General features: G+C 41.8%; 2 protein-coding genes across 5 annotated transcripts in view; one reads left to right on the top strand and one right to left on the bottom strand.

Annotated features, from left to right (window-relative positions):
- tmcc1a (transmembrane and coiled-coil domain family 1a) overlaps positions 1-440 on the bottom strand; it is a 36,761-nt gene extending 36,321 nt beyond the window's left edge. Inside the window, exon 1 of the mRNA XM_077571347.1 lies at positions 295-440. The gene's annotated coding sequence lies outside the window, so the exon portion shown is untranslated. The remainder of the gene's footprint in view (positions 1-294) is intronic.
- Positions 441-19,725: 19,285 nt separating this feature from the next.
- trh (thyrotropin-releasing hormone) lies at positions 19,726-22,556 on the top strand. 4 transcript variants are annotated; one of them, XM_077567985.1, is made up of 3 exons: positions 19,726-20,071; positions 20,152-20,395; positions 21,915-22,556. In XM_077567985.1, exons 1-3 carry the CDS (start codon positions 19,910-19,912, stop codon positions 22,463-22,465), a joined length of 957 nt encoding a protein of 318 aa, XP_077424111.1. In that variant the 5' UTR covers positions 19,726-19,909; the 3' UTR covers positions 22,466-22,556. The 4 variants fall into 4 exon arrangements, with proteins under 4 accessions (XP_077424111.1, XP_077424952.1, XP_077426455.1 ...); XM_077568826.1 differs by having other exon boundaries at positions 19,938-20,105; positions 20,185-20,395; XM_077570329.1 differs by having other exon boundaries at positions 20,012-20,071; positions 20,185-20,395.
- The last annotated feature ends 1,266 nt before the right edge of the window (positions 22,557-23,822 follow it).

Raw genomic sequence — 23,822 nt, 5'->3', positions numbered from 1 at the left:
TACCGCTACACGTAAGATGCGATGCACAGAAACAAGCAAATTGCAGCTACGCCTGTGTCATCACATGATCACGCTACTTCTCCACACGCCGAAAAGCAAAAAGCGTGTAAACGGCAGCCGAGGGCGTTACGTGCGTGTGGAGGATGACAGCAGCCTGCTGAGAGACTGTCCCGTCACTCGTTATTGGGGTGTCAATACCGCTCAAGTCGGGAGAAACGAAGAGCAAAGGCGGCGATCCGCGTTTGGCTATTCTCGCACCAGCGCGCACATTTTGACGACACTCGAGCTACTTACATGGCTGCCGGCGAAATACGAAGCGTCTTGTCTTGCCCCTGACGGACTCTCTTGGCTAGCCAGCGAGCGGTGTCCTGCCCCTGATCTGCGTAGTGCGACCGTCCGCCGCCAGGCGTCCGCTACTGGCTACGCTCCGCCCACTCGATTCTGACGTCGACACGTACGACATCAACAGAGATCGCTCACACACTCCGCCGTTTAGAGGTCTCACTTCAGTGCGGAAATGATTTCGCTACACGGGCAAAGTCATCAAATCAATCAAATTATTGCCAAATTCTTACTGCACACACTTTTCATTTAATTGAATTTTCTCTCCATATTATCGAAATGAATTGAGTTATGTGTGTTGTTGCTGTATGTCATGTTGAGTTCAGCTGAGCGTTGCTGTTTCTGGTGGCTTTTGAATGCATCACGTGGCTCACGCGAGGGGAGGGGTGAGTGCAGAGGAATTGACAGTGCCACGTTACGTCAGAGATGACTAGTACGACCTGTTCTTTTTGTTCGTTTTGGCGTTGGACGTTTTTTAAATTTTTAATAAAAGGTGAAAGAAACAATTAACATCTGACGTCATAATTACTATAATATATATATATATATTTAAACCTCTAGCACCTTTCAGGACAGTCAAGGCTACTTATCAAAAATCTAAAAACAAAAAGACAAAGAAAGGGTCGCAGGCGTGAAGGTCTGGACAAGCAGATGGCTTCAGAGGGCTGATTAATCCTCGCAATATTTTACGAACAGTAACTAGCAGATGACTGCTGATTGTCAGTTGAATGATTTACTGAATGCCAGGAAGAGACACTGCTGTGGAGCATTTTTCTGCCAGATGCGGAAAAAAGTCTAATCTGTCCAATGTAGTTCCAACTCTTTTCCTCCCTGAGCTTCTCCCACACAGGAGGTTGTCTCTACCTAAACCATGTGACAATATGGTACTCCACACCGGTCTTAATTGCTTTTTAGCTTTATGTAGAGCAACAGTTCTTTTTCCATATCTTCAGAGATTTTGCTCACAATTCACACATAAAATGTTATAAAACTAAGTCACATGACTCTGGAAAGAGGGCTCAAGTTGGACATTTTCACTTCGGGGTGTATTCGTATTTGTCGACAGGGTATAGCTGTTAATGGCTGTATTCGGAGGAACAATACATTAACACTGTTCTATTATAAGCGTTACACCGACTAATTTTCAGTGTAGTACCGCTTTGCCAGGACTATTTTCCCCCAGAAAGATTGCCCCCAAATTTTAAGAAATTGCTTTGCAGACCAACTAGTGGGTTTGAATGTCTAGCCATCAGCACGATCGAAAATGGAACGTTTGAAGATCCTGCACATTTCCTGTTCAAGATGACGTGAGGACGCCCTCCTCTCGTTTTGCGACTATCCCCTTTCAAAGGCAGCGACGATCGTTCCCAACCAAGATGACCGCTGCACCTGTTACCGCAAGCGTGACACCGTGATCTCTAATACCGTCATAAGCGGCCATGAAAATGGATGCATGGATGGGTAATAAAAGCAGGAGAAGTTGTGACCGCATCTACAACTACAATATCAATACTGCCGACAAACTGTCTGTCCAGTCCATCTCACCTAATTGGAAAACCAGACGCTTCCTGTCACTCGATTATGTCAATGCTGTACAGTACACGCAGTACAACGCTAGATGGCAGCATTGATGCAAACATATTGGCAGCAGTTGAACATGCTGCGTCACAACTTTGAATGACCCAACATCTGTTTTCATCTTTACAATTGACACATTTTCATCAATAGGGGTTAAAAAAAAAAAGAGGGTCCTTGCAGAATAGCGTCAAAGTTTCATTTTCCTAACAATGTTCTGTCAAATGTCCAGATTTTGAAAGACGTTTGATTGCTTTCCAACTCCTGATGGTCTTTTGCAGTTCTTGTGGAAATCAGATTATTATATCGTAATTGACCCTTCAAATGATTGTTGCCACTGTGAAAATCGGTTTGATTACAAAGTAAAAAGGTGCTATTACATTAATTAAGGGATGAAATGAGATCAAGTGTGACCGTGAGTCATTAGCGAAGGAAGACGTCTCTCTGTGCTGATTGGCGAAGACAAATTTGGTCCGCTTCGAAAGCTTGAAACCAACGTTTCAGAGTGGACAGAAGGAAGCCGAGCGCGGGCGCAGTTCCCACCCAAAAACAACCTACGGGTCCGCAAAAAGATGTGGCCACCGTGTGCGTTCTACAAAACGCCGTTCGCACAGACACGCAAGACAAACAGGGACGGCTGTTTTTGTCCGGCACGACGGATAATGGAAAGCATTAGTGTGAGCGGCTGACGCTGACGACCCTTTGACTGAGGATGTCGGCTCTCAACGGCCCTTGGCAATTAGAGCCTTCGGGCTGCTAATGAAGAGCCGGGAAGACGTGAGCGCAGGCGAGCGGGCCGCCATCGATCGGCTGCCAGCTTGGGGCCCCGCGTCGGGGCCCGCTTGGGAAGGCCTGCAGATTGAGAGGTTTTAACACGTGCACGCTCCCCACTCAGAACTATCTTGGTCTCGCTAAGCCAATTTCTTCTTCAGCCACGTTCTACTTTGTTTTCCTGTGATGTGATGTCTTTCTTTTCTCGGCAGGGAAAAGTCCGTGTGACGTAGGCATCGTCATGGCAAAGCAACAATGACGTTGGCGTCATCGGACCACATACTTTCACTTCCTTTACTTTCACTTGTCAACTCCATGACTCCCAATCGCAAGTTGTTTCCTTAGAAACGCTACGAGGCCTAACTTGCTTTCTTAAAAGGCTTTCAAACTGCCGCCATCCTACGTCACTACCCACTGAATGTATTGCGACGTAAATAACAATGGCGGCGTACATCCAAATAAAGTTTCTACAAAATGTATTCAACTGGAAATGATTTTTGAGAAATGAATGTGATAGTTATTAGGGGTGGGAATCTTCGATTTTCCGATTTTGGGGTCTGCGATTCGATCCAGAATCGATTTTCGATTAAGAACAATTTTTGATTGACAATGATTTGATTGACAATGATTTTTCCTTCAATCTATAGATGTGCAAGGAAATGTAATGATCTACTCCAGTCTGACTCGCTAATGCTAATTAGCGCGCAACGACACTTTTATCACTCAAAATAACGGCTCCACGCTGGAAAAAAAAAACTTTTATTGGAATAATTTGATTGTGATTTTTTTCTTCTACTCTCTAATGTGGCAGTGTATTAGACCGCGTGGAACCACACTGCCCCTCAGTGGCCAACCCGGGTACAACATGAACAGCACTCCAAATAAAGGCACACACAGACAAAGGCAAGACAGTATAAAATAATTTAAATAAAATCAATTTTGGGACATTTATAATCGATTCTGAATCGTACTAAATGAGAATCAATTTTTTTGGGCACACCCCTAATAGTTATGTTAATAACAACTTAATAAATAATATAGAGCAAACTTGTCATGACAGTTAGGGTTCCTTTTAAAGCCAGTAACCAGGTTATCAGTATAGATTTGAAGTAATGCTCATTTTATTAACAAAATTGGAACCAAAAAGACAGAGATTTGACATCGGATGCCATTTCTGACGCACCATGAGCAAGGCAGGAAACGAAAAGTAACCGTGTTTCCAAGCAACCAGAACAGAAGACGAAATCAACACCTTGGCTTTGGATTCTGAACATGCAGCAATCGCTCAAGATTGCTAAGGTCAAACGTTGACATTCGTCTAAACAGTCATCAGCATGCTAATTGAGTGCACCGGCCACAGGCTTGCGGATTAGAAATCGTTGAGGAGGACTGCAACATCTGGAGGTTAAGCAGAGAAGATCTTTTCTTGCAGAGGCCACATCATGGCAAACTCACATTTGATTTCACCTTTGACACAACGTGTTCATGTTTGAGGGCTTCCAATCTAATTTCATCAGCTGCCAGTTTCCTCGTGAGTCTGGGACATGTCGTACTCTTAAGATCAGGCCTAGTGAGGATTCCCGCCGGCAGCCCAATAAGCAAGAAAGCGTGACGTGGTCAGCGCTTGTTGATTTGGCATCAGTCCAATTTCATGACTTGATTGAACTGAGATCAAAAAATGAGATTAGCCAAAAGTCGCTATGGACACAATAGAGGTTCGTGGAAACCGGTTTGAACTGGCTACAAAGTCAGGCTGGCAGCAGCCGTATTGATTGGCGATAATTTAATGAGCCAGATGGCAAGGAGCAAGCCCTCTGGCATAAAAGCAATATAATGAACTTTAGCGTCAATCTGAATGGATGATCCCAAGCGCGCTTGCGTTCAGTTTCTGGCCAAGGTGCGACAATAAAGCACAAGTCTTATTAAAAACGCTTTCTAATTAGACATCCTGACAGACCCATATCACGCTGAGAGCAATTAAAAGCCAGGTGCACACATTTTCCCCCCCCCATCCTCATAGTAACTTACGCGCTTGCACGCATCCTAAATGGAGATGGACACATTGAGAACATTTTCTGTTTCGGCAAACTGTGGTAATTTTCCTTACGGAAGACACACACCATCGAAATCCATGTGAGCCAATAAGGGCTCGCTGACCTTTCCACTGACAGCTGTGTGGGTCACCCGTTAATTAGTCCACTTAAGGGGAAAAGTGCAGCCCGTCCACTTGTCAGCAAACGTGTCTGTGTGTGCAAGCATGCATGCGTGTGCGTGTGTGTGTTTTACTATAATTGTGGGGACCACGTGACCTTGTGGGGACATTTTGGTGGTTCCCATTAGTCCAGACCTCTTTTTGAGGGTCAATATTTGGTTTTAGGTTTGAATTGGGCTTTGGTTTTCAGTTGCAATGGTTAAGTCAATGAGATGTCCCCACTAGAAATGTAGAACCAACGTGTGTTTGTTTTACTATAATTGTGGGGATCACGTGACCTTGTGGGGACATTTTGGTGGTTCCCATTAGTCCAGACCTCTTTTTGAGGGTCAAGATTTGGTTTTAGGTTTGAATTGGGTTTTGGGTTTCAGTTGCAATGGTTAAGTCAATGAGATGTCCCCACTAGAAATGTAGAACCAACGTGTGTTTGTTTTACTATATTTGTGGGGACCACGTGACCTTGTGGGGACATTTTGGTGGTTCCCATTAGTCCAGACCTCTTTTTGAGGGTCAAGATTTGGTTTTAGGTTTGAATTGGGTTTTCAGTTGTAATGGTTAAGTCAATGAGATGTCCCCACTAGAAATGTAGAACCAACGTGTGTTTGTTTTACTATAATTGTGGGGACCACGTGACCTTGTGGGGACATTTTGGTGGTTCCCATTAGTCCAGACCTCTTTTTGAGGGTCAAGATTTGGTTTTAGGTTTGAATTGGGTTTTGGGTTTCAGTTGCAATGGTTAAGTCAATGAGATGTCCCCACTAGAAATGTAGAACCAACGTGTGTTTGTTTTACTATAATTGTGGGGATCACGTGACCTTGTGGGGACATTTTGGTGGTTCCCATTAGTCCAGACCTCTTTTTGAGGGTCAAGATTTGGTTTTAGGTTTGAATTGGGTTTTGGGTTTCAGTTGCAATGGTTAAGTCAATGAGATGTCCCCACTAGAAATGTAGAACCAACGTGTGTTTGTTTTACTATATTTGTGGGGACCACGTGACCTTGTGGGGACATTTTGGTGGTTCCCATTAGTCCAGACCTCTTTTTGAGGGTCAAGATTTGGTTTTAGGTTTGAATTGGGTTTTCAGTTGTAATGGTTAAGTCAATGAGATGTCCCCACTAGAAATGTAGAACCAACGTGTGTTTGTTTTACTATAATTGTGGGGACCACGTGACCTTGTGGGGACATTTTGGTGGTTCCCATTAGTCCAGACCTCTTTTTGAGGGTCAAGATTTGGTTTTAGGTTTGAATTGGGTTTTGGGTTTCAGTTGCAATGGTTAAGTCAATGAGATGTCCCCACTAGAAATGTAGAACCAACGTGTGTTTGTTTTACTATAATTGTGGGGACCACGTGACCTTGTGGGGACATTTTGGTGGTTCCCATTAGTCCAGACCTCTTTTTGAGGGTCAAGATTTGGTTTTAGGTTTGAATTGGGTTTTCAGTTGTAATGGTTAAGTCAATGAGATGTCCCCACTAGAAATGTAGAACCAACGTGTGTTTGTTTTACCTTAATTGTGGGGACCACGTGACCTTGTGGGGACATTTTGGTGGTTCCCATGAGTCCAGACCTCTTTTTGAGGGTCAAGATTTGGTTTTAGGTTTGAATTGGGTTTTGGGTTTCAGTTGCAATGGTTAAGTCAATGAGATGTCCCCACTAGAAATGGTAGAACCAACGTGTGTTTGTTTGTGTGTGTGAGAGAGGGACAAGCAAAGTCAGGCACTCCCGTCAGAGGTCAATTGACTCATTTCTTGCCACTGTGCACAACCTTCCGCTTACACTGCAATTAGATCCACAAATATGTAATCTTGTGCTCATCCGCTTGCTAAACAACTGTCAAATCCTTCAACAAAGGGACAGACTTTGTGGGAATAGACCGATTACAGTCGGGCCAATTATCGGTGCCAATATTCATAATTTTGATGAAAATCAGCATCAGCCTTTTTTTTCCTTAAACTTAAAACTGTTAACTTGAGAGAAATATTTATTTATTTTTCATTTGACTTCATAAAAGATGTTGCTGGCCCTGGGAACTCTCTGCACCTTCTGTTCTTGCTTGAAATTAAAAACTAAGATAATTCCGATAATAATTTCAGACATTATGACATTTTTCAAAACTTCATTTACTGTAAAAAAAAATAATAATAATAGGGAACTACTTTTTAAGATATGATGATGACCCTGGGAGCTCCCCAAAGTTTTTGTTAGAAATTTAAAACAAAGATGTAAATTTTCAAAAATAAAATAAAATAAAATACTTTAATCAAATCACAATAAACATATTATTAATGACATTGCAACAAACTTAGGAATTGGAGTTTGTAGTTTTTAAAATTTTGACGCCAACATTTTCCCTTTCACTGAAAGTCAACTATTGGCCTCCTTGACTACTAATAATCCATATTGGAAAAAAACAAAACATTGGCCTATTTCTAATATTTTGGTTTTAGATATTCTTTATCATGCATCCCTGAGGTTCATTACGAATTGTAAAGCTCTGACTCACCACTGTGAGTTCTACTTTCGGGTCGGATGGTCTTCTGCATTGTCGACCCGCAGACTAACTCACTGGTAAACCTTTATTTATAAGACAATTCTTGGGCTGCTTCCCCTCTATCCTTGTGTTTTTATCTGTCAGAGAAGTAACGGACAATATTCATAGCGTTCCAAAACGTATGGACAGAAAATGGTTAAAATAATAATAATAATAAAATTAGAATAAAAAGCTTTTGGGTACTCAGCACCATCAGGCTGGAATGTTCTGCAGAATGACTTAAAGCTCTAAGAACTGATGTCCTTAAATGTTTTTAACTCATTCACTGCCATTGACGGCTATAGACGTCAAAAATTCATTTGAACTATTTCTGTTAGTTTAACATTTTTTTCACTTTTGTCAACAAGAGTATGAAAACCTAGGAAACAAAATATTGTACATTTAGACCAGATGTAAAATTTGTGATTAATCATCAGTTAACTATTGAAGTTATGTGATGAATTACAATTACAAATTTTAATCGCCTGACGCCCTAATTTTTAATAATCTTTTCTTTTTTGGGGAAAAAAAGATTATAAAAAAAAAAAGAAAATGTTATTTAAAAAAATAGGTTGTCAGGCGATTAAATTTTTTGATTGTAATTAATGACATGACTTCAATGGTTAACTCACGATTAATCACAAATTTTATATGAAATACAATAACAACTTTTTTCTAGGTTTTTATACTCTTGTTAACAAAAGTGGAAAAAATGTTAAACTAATAGAAACAGTTCAAATGAATTTTTGACGTCTAAAGCCATCAATAGCAATGAATGAGGTAAATCTAAATTGAAAGACATGGAAACAGTTTCCATACCATGTCGATGTTTTTAGCTTGGCTGTTTGAACAATTTTATTGAATCCAAAATATTGTGCTTTTGTACATTTTTAAATTTGTCCCACTCGGTACTGTATGTCTGCAACTTCATGTTCTTTTGCTGCTGGCTGTCTTGGCCAGGTCTCTCTTGAAAAAGAGGTTGTTAATCTCAATGGGTCCAACCTGGTTAAATAAAAGTTAAATAAAAAAAAAATGGTTTTATATATATATATATATATATATATATATATATTATATCCCCTGACGAGAAAAAAAGAAATTATTTCTTACCGTTGCTTCACATGATAACCATCAATTGACCTTTTTTTTTCTTTTTACGAAAATTCATTGAATACTGAATCCAGCAGACCAAATGAGAATAACGATCATGTGGACAGAAGGGGGTGTCATGAGCGGAAGAGGGAATTCAAAAGAAGATGTGGCGTTTGCATGGCGCAAGGAGGAAGGTGTGACTCGCCTCTCGCTCGCCTGATTAGGGATGGAGAGGACTCAGTGGAGTTCCGCTGCAAGTTCCTGCCGCCTCAATGTTGAGTGTGCCTGATGCGCTCTCTCCTCCATTACGGCCAGACGTCCACAGCCATCACGCACGCACACGCAAAGTAACAAGCACTCCCACCTTGGCGCACTGCCGCTTCCAAACAATGTGAGAATCTTCTGGCCCTGTACGTCATGTAAAATAATACGGAGGATGTGGCCGCCGTCAGGGAAGTCTGCTGATTGGAGCATCTATCACTCTACATGCAAACCTACCTTACTGTCACAAACAACCATCCGGCAAATAATCATCTGGCAAACAATGTCTATTAAAACCCTCAAGATCAATTGTCCTTGTTCTGAAGATATGCTTTATTATAGTCATTATCGTGATCATTTGGCAATGTTAGCTGCCTATTTCTGATGCTTTTGTTCTCATCCACGCAGAAACAACCGAGGGACTTGTAAAGGCTTATTCTACATATTGTATTCCCTTTTTTTTTTTTTCTGGAGAGCTCAGTATTGTTCATTCGGTAATTTTACCGTCATCATGTCATCAATGTCATCATCATTGCTCTCCTTTATTTTTTTATTTTTTATTTTTTATTTTTTATTTTTTATTTTTTATTTTTTATTTTTTATTTTTTATTTTTTATTTTTTATTTTTTATTTTTTATTTTTCATTTTTTTTGTATGTGGGTGAGTATGTGTATGTGCGTGCGTGTGTGCGTGCGTGCGAGTGTGTGTGTATTCATTAGTTCACCTAAAACCTATTAAAAAATCCCATACCGTTCACCTAAACCGAACACTTCCAGCCAGAGTCGTGAGGCCGTCAGGAGACCCGAGGAAGGACCAAAGAAAAGAAAGGAAAGTGAAATCCAGCATATTGTATTCCAAATGAAATGCAATCATGCAAGGTTTCATGTCAGCATCCTACAGGTTGTCATTTTCAATCCATTTTCCTTACCACCAGGTCCGGACTGGCAATTTGGAGAACCGGGAGTTTTTCCCGTCTGCAAGGCCAGTTCCAACGGCCTAGTTTGTTGTGAAAACAGCAAAGATGAAAAGTCCTCCTCACTACAAGTTTTATACAGTATATATAGCACTGACTTTGTTACTTGGCTGTCACCAAGTTGCAATCATTTCAAATGTAGCAATATTTGAATAGACAAGTAGAAACAACAACATTGTAAACATCCTGCCTGTACAAAATAATCCATTAAAAGGCACAAGTGTTATTTGTAACGTCAACAAAGCATGATCATAGCAAAGTCTCCAATTTCTGCTGCTGTCCAGCACTCACAAAGTTAGCGTCGGTTTGCTAAATCGTGCACCAAAAGTCATGTGAATACGTTTGAAAATAAGAGCAGGAAGTGCAGTTAGCTGCCTTCATCTTGCTGGTTTAACTGCATTTGATCAAACTGCCTTGTTCAATGTCAAATGTCTTTCATTGTATGCCTGCGTTTTTTTAACCCCCCCCTTTTTTTGTTTTTTTGCCCCATTTGATATTCTCATTCAAATCAAGTTCATTTTAGTTAACTAAAACTAACAAAAAACTAAAACTAAAAAAAAAAAATTGTTAACGAAATAAAATACAAACAAAAATGCTTTTAAAAAAATGAAAACTAACTGAAACTACATTTTATGTTTACAAAAATAACTAAAACTAACTATAATTCCAGCAAAAATGTCCTTCGTTTTAGTCTTTGGTAATTAATTTAATGCATGAGCCTTTGGGGATGGTTTTAAATTTGATTTTGAGAAGATTTATTTTAATATTAACCGGAATAAGGACGTTTGAAAATGTGCCACACAAAAGTGATTTAATCTTGCAGCAGCAGCCAATAGAAAAGCACCTTCAGATGATGTCGCTCCCATGATGTTTTGTAAATATTGCGCACAATAAACATTTTTTTAAAAAACTAAAACTAATACTAAAACTAACTAAAACTAAACATTTATGAAATAACTAAAACTAATACAAACTAACAGAACTTACCCTGAAAACTAAATTTAAAAAAACAAAACTCAAAACGAAATAAAAACCAACTAAAATAAAAATTTCCAAAACTATAATAACCCTGATTCAAATAAACACTAACTGTGATCTTGTCATTCAATTGTCATTTTAGTTTTTGATAAAATACAATGTGAATGTCGTTAAAGGGAATGATAAGCTAATAAGGGTCCAATTCATATGTTAAAGTGGTTCGGTCTGAGCCCTGAAACTCCAGATCTCTAGATCCAACAAAAACAGCTAGTCAGGGTACGTTCCAAAAACACGTTTTTTTATGTTAACTGAATTCCCTAAATTCCCATCTGGGAATAAATATGAGTGTCAAAAAAATCAAAAACAAAAACTCTTCTCTGACCAGTCCAGCATGTACCCAGTTCAAGATTCAACAATTCTTAATTGTCCTTAATTCTTGATTCGTGTCTCTTGCTTACTTTCACTTGTGGACAATTTAGAAACTTAAATTATCCTTACACAAACATTTAGATTTTTGCATAAAAAATAAATCTAACACGTTTTCACCGTGTATTTCCATTTTGGAGAAAGAAGGCAAACTTCACAGCAAGGCCTGAGACCCGAACCCAAAACTGTGAGGCAGATGTGCAAACCTCTAGTCAACTGTCTGTTTTTGTTTTGTTTTTAAGTACAAAGCTAGCTGTGAGGAATCCTGGTGCCCTCCAACACAAGAGAAAGAATCTGAAACAAAAATGAAGAAAAAAGGAGACTTCAGCGTATTTGGACTCTGGCTTTTGTTGAATGTGCATTTTTTCGATGGTGTTGTGACGAATCCTCCAAGGTCCGGTGAGTCACCCGCTCTGTCACTGGACTCCATCACCCACGGCAGGAAGGCTGGCCCAGCGCTTCCGTGACATGCGACTGACGGGAGGCCCGGGGAAGCGGAATCACGGAAAGCCGAGCAATTGGACCGCTCGGATTTGGCCGTAGAGAGATCACGTTGGCAAGCGAAATGTAAATCTGCCGATTCCTTATCATTTCTCCATTTCATTGCTTCCAGCAAAGCACTGGCAGGATGACGCCGGGCCATCATCTCAATTCTGCACTCCCAAAGTCCATTAGCGTTGGTTTGGACTCCAGACTGACAATCAATCTGGCTGGGCGTGTGCGGTAGAGTGTCACTCGTAGACGGCACGTCTGAACCTCATCACGAAGCTATTATCTAGAAAAGTCCAATTATATCAAGTGTAGAAAACCATCGATGGGTCCTTTGGGCCATTCACAGAAATGGGGGGGGGGGGGGTGAAAAAATGATGGAGGCAAAACACAGCAAGAATACTAAAGTGCTTCTTTTGGACGGAAGCTCCGTTTATTTTTAGGGTCACATTTGAACTTTGCCCACTTGAAAATAATTGCATCATGTGGAGATTTGAAGCAGCAAAGTGTGCGTGTGTGTTGTCACACTTCCCACATGCTCCCCGGTCGGTACTTCATAGATGTGCGACAAAATATTCACAGCAGTACTCATCACATAGTGCGCTACTCGTATCCATGCGGTACACCAACACCAGATCTTCTTATTGGCACAGTCCATCACCCAAGCATGTGCAGTTTTGGGCCGAATTTACTAAAGCATAGGTGTCAAGCATAGGTTTTGGATGTTTTCGTTCTCCAACACAGCTAATATATGATCAGCTCATCAGCAAGCTCTGCATAAACATCATAACGATCTTACTGATTGGAATCAGCTTGTGTTTGAAAGAGGGAAACCTCCAAAACCTGCAGGATTGCGGCCCTCAAGGACCGGAGTTTGACACCTATGCACTAAAGGTTTACGTGGCTTTTCCATGGCGCTAACCCGTACACGGTGTTGTTGTTTTTTAAGGAAAAAAAGAAGTAATATTTAATTGAAAAAAAAAGTACATTTTAAAAGGAGAGTTTTGAGGACATTTTACCAGTTTATAAAAAAAAAAAAAGCTCCTCAAGGGTTGAGAAACAAACCCACAAACTTCAGATTGGAAGACAGTCATGCTACCACCTGAGCCATGCGCCATTCCTGCTGTGTGTTAGTATAGTGATGGTGTCAGGTGGAATCATTGTACCTCCAAGACCTGATTTTGGTCTCATTTTGGACACCAGCAATGCAGTATACACTAGTGGCAAACAGCAAGTGTGTGAGTGGCATGACTCAGGTGGTAGAGTGGCTGTCTCCCAAGCTGGATGTCATGAAATCGTTCCTCAATATTTGAGTAACTGTTTTTTTTTTGTTTTTTTAATAATAAACGGGTAAAATGTACTCCAAATCCTCCTTGTAAAATGTACTTGGAATTTCTGAATGATTTTTTTTTACTAGGTTTTTCAAGTAAACATTGCTCTCTCTCTCTCTCTTTTTTTTTTTTTTTTTAAATTGTTCGGGAGTGTTCACATCCACAAAACAAGCGCAGATGGGGAAAATGATTGCTAGATTGCGCCCGGGTAAACTGGTGGGTTTTGCACATATTGCATCCCACAATTGTCCGCCCTGAGACTGGGAGGTTGTGGGTTCAATCCCCGGCCGGGTCATACCAAAGACTATAAAATTGGGACCCATTGCCTCCCTGCTTGACACTCAGTATAAAGGGTTGGAATTGGGGGGTTAGATCACCATTGTGATTCCCGAGCGCAATCATTGCTGCTCACCGCTCCCTCAGGGGTTGGGTCAAATGCGGAGAACGAATTTCGCCCCCACTTAGTTGGGTGTGACAATCAGTGGAATTTACCTTTACCTTACCTTACTTGTTCTCTTCAATAAAGCAGTCCCATCGGAAAAAACTCATCAAAGGCATTTTATTTTGGCGCCGAAATCGCTCCTCACAGTTGAAGGTTAGCATCGTACACAAATGCTGTTGTTCGCTAGCCCTCCGCTATATTTCGCTAAGAAACAACTAAATCATCGTCATTGCCGACTCACAGCGCCTCTTTAATCAACTCAACACCACGTTTTTTTTGTCCAGTCTCTCTGTGCGGCCACACGCGGTGGTTGGGGACGCGTAATGGTGAGAAGAAAAAGAACATTTCGACACATTCATTAGTGAATGAGGGCTAATGATTGGAGAGGGGAAAAAATGTATCAAGTGTAGAAAATGAGAGGGTGCTTGCAATAATGAAAATGACAGTGCTTTCAGATGGAAAAGCAACAATGTAAAACTCTTAGGAGGGAGACCAGAAGCAGACTGAGAGAGAGCTGCTCTCATGATCTTTCATTAGTACCATCTTCTTTGCTTTCAAGAAAAATGAGCTCATAATGACAACCCAAAAGCTCAAACCGCCAAAATCTTTGCGTAAACACTTTCCATCACGGCTCCGTGTGCTCACCCGACAATACATTTGAAGTCTTTCTATTGAAAACAAATGACTGTGTTTTTTTATGGAGGCAAAAGGGAGTCTGGTGGGCCAAATTCAAATAACTGTCTACCCGTGACCTTTCAAGACTCCCAAACATGGCAGAGGCACTTTGCATCTTCATCCGCGTTTGTAAACAATTCAATTGGTGCGACTGATGAGGCCGTCAGTGCTGCTCTTTACTGTAAACGGCTGCTTCGTCATCCCGGGAGAGTCCAGATTGATCGGATGTTTGCTGTGATACAATAGCAGCTAAATCCAGATGGAATGTCGACGGCTCCGGAAAACCCAACGCAACCTTGTTACCCGAGACAAAAGCTGAAGAACAATGGTCTCGAGCAAAAGGACCCGTTGTTTACTTTCAGTCTAACTCAATGGCAGCGACGTTATTAGCGAGGAGACAGGTGCGGCTCTCGCGCTCGTGAGGAACGAGCGCTTTCGTTTTCTGGCGACAGCTCGGCCTCAACTGTCAGAGGAGGCCGGACTGACCGCGGTGCCGTCTCCTGGGAAAAGCTTCCTTGTGAGTACCGCCAGCTGCTGTGGCGGGGATCCTTTGTGCTCTCGCCGACAGTCCAGGTGATCTTCGCAAGCATGACACAGCAAAATGTTTCAAGTAGAAGATCAGGAAGTCATGGTTGAAATTTTTTCAACACGTGGACTGGCTACACAAAAAGTAGGCAGTAATTCAACTGAGCCAATGCAAAATATGTGCCACGGCTCAGTAAAGGTTGGAAAAGACTGACACGAGTCCACTGTGATGTCTCAATACCGTGTACTTGATTGTGTCTGGACGCATTTTGGCTTCCTGTCGTTCGAAGCATTCAAATCGAGTAGTGAGATGGTAAATGCTTGATTTTCAGAATGGTGGGTGTTGAGCTGCTGTTTCACTGGCAATTAACCCGTGGATCCACTTGTTGTTATTGTTGAGGGTCTTCTGCTCAGATTGAGTTATAACTGTTTTAATTTAGTTATAACTGTTTTAGTTTAGTCATACCTGTTTTAATTTCCTCAGTAGAGCTTGGTGAGTGTTTGAATGAGGTCTGGGGGCCTCCTATATTTCCACATCAAAGGGCCATTTGTCAATGTGTATTGAATGATGTCTGTCTTAGCTGAGGACTGGTCGCTGGTGGCTGCGGGCAGAGGGGGGCTTGGGGGCTTGGGAGTTTTATGATACTGCTCTTCAAGATAGTATAAGAATGCTGTGAGTCCGCTGTAACTACACACTTGCGAGAGGACTGCAGCCATTTGTCTGTAAACATGCTTGTGTCCGGAATATTCTGTAAAATAAATCCTTCGAAGGACCTGTTCACCGATCTCCAGTCTGTATTCAGAAAATCAACATTCTTTCTACCCGAACAACAACGAACACGCGGAAGACAAAGATAGTCTTCTGACATTATTCACACAACAAAATAATCGCTTAGTGTTTAACTGAACAGGCCCAATGTTGAGCTCGTCCAAAGAAATCGGATACGTTTCATTGCATAGAATGCTGATATGCTTGCAGGAGGTCGTGACTTATTCTGTTCTACGAATGCCATCGAATGGCACGGGTTTATTTTGCCTTATTTTGCTTATGTCCCCGTCCCGGCTCCACGGCAACTTCACGTCCCCGTCCCAGCTCCATGGAAGTTAGTTCCTGGTCCTCGTCGGCCTGAAGTGCAAGCAACTGCTCAGCAGCTGCAGCCCCTGACCTCTTCACCTCTGCCACTGCAGCCCCTGGCCTCTTCGTGCCGTGTCAAGTCTCTTCGCCACTGCCACGGCAACCTCAAGCCCATGATTCCAGCTCAGGCGGCGCGATACCCGCGGCCGCCAGCGGATCTACCCCCAGGCAGCGCAAGTCTCGCGGCTGCTATCGGATCCACCCCCAGGCGGTGCAAGTCCCGCGGCCGCCATCGGATCCACCCTAGGCGGCGCAAATCCCTGCGACCGATGGAAGACATGACTTATTCTGTTCTACAAATGCCATCGGATGGTTTATTTTGCCTTCTGCCGTCTAATGCAAGAGCATCGATAGTTCTTCCTGCCACTATATGTCACTGGCACAGATGAACAAAGATGCATTTGTAATGAATAAATAATTTTCAGATATAATGGATGATGAAGTGGGGATTTCTGGTGGCACACGAGCCGGGTTGGGAACCACTGCAGTCGGGTGACGATTCTTTTCAGCTAAAGGAATCTGTGATGCGTTCCTGTCTGCCTGCAGCTCAGCCAGACTTTTTTCCCCCTGCTTGAAAATCTTCCTGTGCAAGTGTGGAACGTGTATCTGATGTGTAGCTCATCAAGCCCATCAATCCTAGTGATCACGAGTGATTCGCCATACAGATGTCATAAATAGCTCGTCCCGCTGTGCTTTAGAAAGACAAAATCAAGCAAGTATTTGACCCAGCCCCCTAATGAGCACTCTCTCAAGAGTTAGAAAAAAAGCTACAGACACAAAAGTGGTGTGCATGTGTGCGTGTCTCTGGGCTGCCTAAAAAGTGGCAGAGCACAATTCAAGATCTTAGCTTTGTTCTTTCTTGCTGTAGCCAGCATTGAAAGATTGAAGGGTGAATGATGAGCACAAATACCATCACGCAGGTATGAAGAAGAATGTTGACATCTTTGATCGGTCACGTGCACGGGTTTTGAGATTCGAGACTTGTCTCATCTGTCTTCTTTGTACAAGACTCTGTTGTCACCGTCTGTGATTTGAACCCGTCCGCCCGTGACCGTGTTGTGTTATCAACTCCAAGATACTGGACGTCTTCATCTGTCACACATCCGATTTGTGGAGGAAACTTTTGTTTCAAAGTTGAGTGGTAGTTCAGCGACCATCTTTTTTGCCGTGTCGCTAGCGGCCTTGGGCAGTTTGAGGTTGTTGTTTTTTTTTTTTTCCAGTTTTGGGCTAGCATAGCTCAGGCTTATGATAGCTTTTGGCGAATCAGAATTCTGAAGTGACAACAAGTGAAAGGAAAAGACATCCTGTCAGGTCAGTCCGGGTCACGTCTTTTCAAAAAGCTTGGCGACGACAACAATTTCAAGAAAAACTGGAGACGGAATGTATTGTTGAGCACAGATGCACTTCGACACGTCTTGAACACACAGAGAACGTTGCGCTGCTCAAGAAATCTCAGACTCATATTTGCTAACCTATTTGTGATATTTCTTCATTTATTTTATCTACTTACTTATTTATGATATTTATTCATTTATTTGCGGGTTCTTTTATTTACTTATCTACTTATATTTATTTATTTTGTTTGTGTTATTTATTTTATTTACTTACCTACTTATACAGGTGCTCGTCAAAAAATTTAAATATCCTCAAAAAGTTGAATAATTTTCGTAATTCTATTCAAAAAGTCTTCAAGTATTTTTTTCGTTTATTTTTACATTATTTGAGCTTGCAGCTCATAAAACCCACAAAAACAGGAAGTCAAAAAATTTGAATAATGTGAAGAAATCACCATGCATACTTCCCAGTCTTTTGCATGGGAAAAAAGATGGATGTTATTTTCAAAACAATATGTCACTCTTTAATAGTTGGTTGGATTCCCTTTGCCTTAACAACTGCCTCGATGCGCCGTGGCATTGCTTTGGGGCCCTGGAAGCGCAGGCTCTCTTGATGCTTGCTGCCAGCTTTTTGTTTTTGGGTCTGGTGGCCCTCATTTTCCTCTTGGTAGTACTGTACTGTGGCCCTTGTTTTCCTCTTGTAATACAGTAATATCAAAAAGAAAATTAGGGCCACCAGACCCAAAAACAAAAAGCTGGCGGCAAGCATCAAGAGAGCCTGCGCTTCCAGGGCCCCAAAGTAATGCCACGACGCATCGAGGCAGTGGTTAAGGCAAAGGGAATCCAACCAACTATTGAAGAGTGACATATTGTTTTGAAAATAACATCCATCTTTTTTCCCATGCAAAAGACAGGGAAGTGTGCATGGTGATTTCTTCACATTATTCAAATTTTTTGACATCCTGTTTTTGTGGGTTTTATGAGCTGGAAGCTCAAATAATGTAAAAATAAACGAAAAAATACTTGAAGACTTTTTGAATAGAATTACGAAAATTATTCAACTTTTTGAGGATATTCTAATTTTTTGACGAGCACCTGTATAAGTAGGTAAGTAAATTAAAATAAATAACACAAACAAAATAAATAAATATAAGTAGATAAATAAATAAAAGAACCTGCAAATAAATGAATAAATATCATAAATAAGTAAGTAGATAAAATAAATGAAGAAATATCACAAATAGGTTAGCAAATATGAGTCTGAGATTTCTTGAGCAGCGCAACGTTCTCTGTGTGTTCAAGACATGTCGAAGTGCATCTGTGCTCAACAATACATTCAAAATGAGGGCCACCAGACCCAAAAACAAAAGAGCTGAAAGCAAGCATCAAGAAACCCTGGGCTTCTAGGGCCCCCAGGCAATGTCACGGGCTTGCCACACTTTCACTTTGCTTCGGATTCCAAGCCAGCCATCTGCTTGTTTGCTAAAAGGAATCAGAGAAGCAGAGAAATGTATATGATAAAGAGCGTCTGCATTTCCAGACTCCGACACTTGACAATCAAAATTAGTTTGACACCATGAGTCATTCGCCGGGATAAACAAGCAAGTATTCATACCTAGAGACAATTGCAAGACTTAATTTGGTCAGGTGTGTTGGGTGAAAGGTTCTGAATGAACCCCTGCATGGTCCTTTTTGTCATGTCTGGGAAGATCTGGCTTTGGTTGAGGATCCCGATTGGTCCTGAGTGGATTCCTGCCCTTCCGCAGGCTGACCAATCCGGGCCCTCAGCCACTTGTGCCTGACACCAGCTGTGATTAGTTACCCTAATTTGTGTGGGTGTATTTAATTCCCGGGTGGTGATCAGTTCCGTGTGGGATCATTGCCGCTTGTCACGGTCACCCCCGGAGTTCTGTCTGTCATTTTGATTTTGTACCTTTTCAGTTCCTTTGTTATTTTATGCTAACCAGTTCCTTGGTTAGTGTGTTTTGTAAAATAAAGCATAACAGTCTAAGCCGCACTCCTGCCGTGGTTCTCCTGCCTCCCTGCATTTTGGGTCCTCTACTTCACACGCCGACAGACTCAACTCCGCTCTGTGGCCGGACCGTGACACTTTTATCTTTCATGCTTGTGATATTATACCAACAGTAACAACCAGAAGACTGCACATTGTCATTCGAACGATTTACTGGATGCCAGAAAAATTGAGTACACAGATGTGGAGCCTTTTTCTCTTAATATGCGGAAGAAGGTCTAATCTGTCCAAAACGGCTTCTACTCTTATACTGTCTTGGCTGCCCACGTGCACATGGGGCTGCTCAGCCTAGCCCATGTGCGTGACCTTATGGTCTAAACTGCTTTCAAGTAGAAAAGTGCGCCAGAGTGCAGATAGGAAGATGCCAAGACTGGACAGGTCACAGCGACAAAACGGCCTAGCTCAAGTCAACTAATTATAAAGAGGTCTAATCTAACATGGAGGAGGGAAACATCACAAACATGCAGGACTGCAGCCCTCGAACAGCAGGGTTTGACACCCGTCACATACCGCAACACACCAGATGAAGTATTTCGAGTTCATTTTTAACTTTACACTCAGCCAATCACTGTAGAATGACACAACTGTAGGCCTGCCTTTTATAAAGTGGCCCAATAATTGTCAAGACACTTTTTAGAATTTGCCCGTATTTCAGTGAGCACGGCATCAAGCTGAGAATTGTAATTACGCAACATGCATTTGACTACCTGATTTTCAAGTCTGCCCCCTTGACGACGGACGCTTGCGCACACACGGCTCTTGATGACATCAGCGGGGACCAAGCAAGGATGCCGAAAGCGGACTCGAGCGCGAGCGTGACGTCCACAGAGAGCAGCCGCTATAAAAGATGGCACACAATGTTGTGTGCGCACACAAAGTTGGAGGCTGCCAGCAAACGTCATCAACATCATCGTCCACCGATCGCCGCTGGCCACTTCGAGAGGACTGAGGTGAGGTCAGCTGAGCTTCCTTTCCCTACAACAGGTAACATTTCTGGACACTTCCATTTCTTCACGTCTTCGTTTGTAAGGTCTTGCAGCTGTCTTGCCTCGACTATCATCAGGCTTCCAAGAGACACACCATGAAGTCCCCATGGCTGCTCTTCCTGGCTGGCGTCCTGTTCTGCAACTTGATGATGGTGTGCAGAGCGCAGGGCATCTCCGCCGGGGAGGAGCCGGACTCCGGGACCATGGACGACCTCCTCCTACGCGGAGCTGAGAGCCTCCTGCTGCGCTCCGTCCTGCGCAAGATGCAAGCCGAAGACCACAATTATGGTGAGCACAAGAGAATATTATGCATACATACATACATACACATATTATATATATATATATATATATATATTAGTGCTGTCAAAGTTAAATCATTGATTAATCACAAAAAAATAGTGCATTAATCACGTATTAATACAGATTAATCACACTATTAATTTTGACCGCAGATGTTCCTTTACCTTGACAGCGGATGTTGTTTAAGGTAACACAGGTTGCGTTTGAGCAATAAACATAAATGCATGTATTAAAGTAAAGCATTTAATAAATGTTTGCGTATGATATTCAGAATATTTGTTCATGTCAAAATATTGGGGTATTTTTTTTTTAAATACTAATTTTAAATTATGTACGTAATTAACTGACTAGAAAAAGAGGTTGATGAGAGTATGCATGAGTGGATCAAATTTTTTTGAAGACGTTCTCATAACATTAAATGTAGAAATAAATAATACATAACAGGTGCTCTTCATATTTGGCGGGCAAAATTTTTTGATAAAAAGCCTTTTTAATTAAGTGATGTATCATGATTAATCCAAATTCTAAGATGTGGTTAATCTGATTTTAAAATGCCTGTCAATCATTTGACATTTTTTTTAAAATTAAGTTAATGATTAATGCATCATTTGACAACTGTCATACATAGCCCCCCCCCCCCCCCCCCCACACACACACACACACACACACAAACTTTTCACAAAACTTTATTCAGTGATCAAACAGAATGCTGTGACATCATGGTCTGATTTATTAAATTTTGGAAATTCATTTGTACAGCCGTCGCTCTTGAACTTTTTTTTTTTTTTTTTAAAGATAGGCTAACTATAGAAAGGAAGAATTAACGTAATTACAAATAAAGATGTGTACAATTATTAGCACCATCAGGCCTAATTGTCTTCTTTTGTGATCATAGTAAAGATATGTTCTAAAAAAATCTATAAATAACTTAATTTTAAATAAAACTTCAAATGATTGACAGGTGGTGGCATATGACAGGTATATTTATATGATTTAATAATCATTTTCTAATGATTTTTTGCATAGATGCTACTTTTTAAATTATTTTATGTACTCCCTCCAGTGCCTTCACGTACCCCCTGGGGTACACGTAGGCCTACTGAGAACCATGGAATGGCATGTAAGTCTTACAAAGTGAAATGTAAAATAATTAAGTAGCCAATATCATATATGGTTTCAAAAAATAGCTATAAATCTGCATCTAAATGTGATAATAATTGGAAGTGAGTCAGTGACGATCTCAGAAGTTTTATGTGGTTCTTCAATCGACACTTAAATTGTTTTGAAGCTCATATGTTGATCTGTTATGATCTCTATTTTAAAACGTAAAAATTTAACCCGTGTGCTATTTGTATTCCATGCAACTTTAAAATGACAGAGTCTGCAATTGCGCATAAGACGCGTCTTGCGCATGATGAAGCATGCGTCGGTTATTATTATCATCGTCGTTAGCCGCCTAGCAGCTTGACCAAAAAGTAGCCTAACTCCCCTTGCATTCCCCCAGGAGGACTCTCCTCTCCGTCTCAGGCAGCGTGGCTGACAAAGCGGCAGCACCCTGGCAAGAGGCACCGCGAGGATGTGAGCGACGAGGGCGACGCCGGCGACGAAGCGTATTCGGAGGTGGAACGCAGGCAGCATCCGGGAAAGCGCTTCGCCACCGGACGCCTTTCGGAGCCTGCCGTGATAGTCGTGCAGGGTGACCTTTCCAAACGGCAGCACCCAGGCAAGCGCTACGTGGTGGTGACGCGGAGCCGGCGGCAGCACCCGGGCAAGCGGCAGCCCGACGAGGAGGACGAGGAGGAAGAGGAGGAGGAGGACGAGGACAATGACGATGGCGGGGACGAGGACCTCCCGGAGTTGCACAGGCGCCAGCACCCCGGCAAGCGCTTTTGGGATCGTCCGGGAATGGCTACGGTCAGCCCTTGCGAAGACCTCTCAGACCCTGTGACATGCGCCAAGACCAACCTGCTGCTCGACTTTTTAGCCGACGTGAAGCATGACGAGGAGAAGCGACAGCACCCGGGCAAAAGGTTTGCTTCCAACGAGGGACAGTAGATTAATCACTTCCACGTTAAACTGTAGCCTATTGACAACTCAATAATGTGTACATCACGAGAACTAACGATTAAAATAAACTAAAAACAAATTCCACCACGTTACCTTTTGTGTTACTTTTGTCTTTTGGCAGACACTTTTCATGTCATTGTCATGTTGGTTTCTTTGGAGAGCCTGTGCGTGAATTGTAAATTGAGGCGTGTGTGCTGGTTGCTTGATTGCTGCTGTTGCGTACGATTTGCTTGTGTGTGACTGCGCATGCGCGAGAGAAAGTGCAGAAGAATGAAGTGTGCGGTACGAGAGAGTGGAGAACGACCGAGGTGCGCGACAGTGGAGATAATAAGTGTGTCAAAAATTATAATAAAGGAAGACTGCAGCGCGACCCTCCGTTTCCCGGTGCTTATTTCTTTTTGGCGACGTGCAACCGGAGTTACCCCCGGAGTCGACTCCGGTGTCGGTACCAGACGTGATCGGGCTGCTAGAATGTATCGGGGTCGCCTACAGATAACGTCACGCTACAGGATTGGCTGGGAAATTGTCCGTTTACAGTTGTTCAAAAAAGTTGTATGAAAAAAATTTGACAGTAAAATATTGGAAATAAATTAATAAAGATGTAATTGAAATAACAAACTGTCTACACTAAAATTGACCTAAACCTAAGAATATACACGCAAGATACTTCAAGATTGAATAAATAATAAAATAGATTGAAGCGCCTTCGCGCTTGCTGGTGACGTCACTACTGCCGCGCTAACGAAATGCGCGATTCATTTCGGTTTGATTTCTTTATTCACAAATCACAATACGTCACAAAAACTGTCTAAATGATAATAGGAACAATTAACATTCTAAACTGGCAATATTTGTCACATCTCAGGCAATTAATTTGTGTATTTATCATTTATTAAATCTATTTTATTATTTATTCAATATATCTTGCGTTTATATTCTTAGGTTTGTTTACGTTTTTACAATTTCAGGGAAATTGAAAGGGATACACTGCCTTAGAAGATGTTTTTCCTCTCATCCGAGAAGGCTTCATCAGTTCATGCAATTAGGCTTACTTACGAGTCACGACTAAACAGCCTGAGTTGGTGTGGAAAACCTAATTATTGATGCTTCAAGTTGGAGACACGCCCCATCGCTACAAATGGTATAATTGTTTTGGGATGCAAAACATGACACACCACCAAACATAAATGTCACTACAGGCATCTATAGTGAAATAATGATCACATCTCGATTGATTTCCTTTCAGATGGATTCAAACAACTTGAAATGTGGGCCTGTTTAGTTCAACACTTTGCTATTGTTCTGCTGGATGAAGTGGATAGCAGTTTCCTTGCATCTTATGCCA

The sequence above is a fragment of the Vanacampus margaritifer genome, chromosome 1 (assembly GCF_051991255.1).
Source record: "Vanacampus margaritifer isolate UIUO_Vmar chromosome 1, RoL_Vmar_1.0, whole genome shotgun sequence".
Classification (NCBI taxonomy): domain Eukaryota; kingdom Metazoa; phylum Chordata; class Actinopteri; order Syngnathiformes; family Syngnathidae; genus Vanacampus; species Vanacampus margaritifer.
The sequence above is the reverse complement of the archived record's forward strand: the minus strand, read 5'-3'. Positions and strand labels throughout refer to the sequence as shown.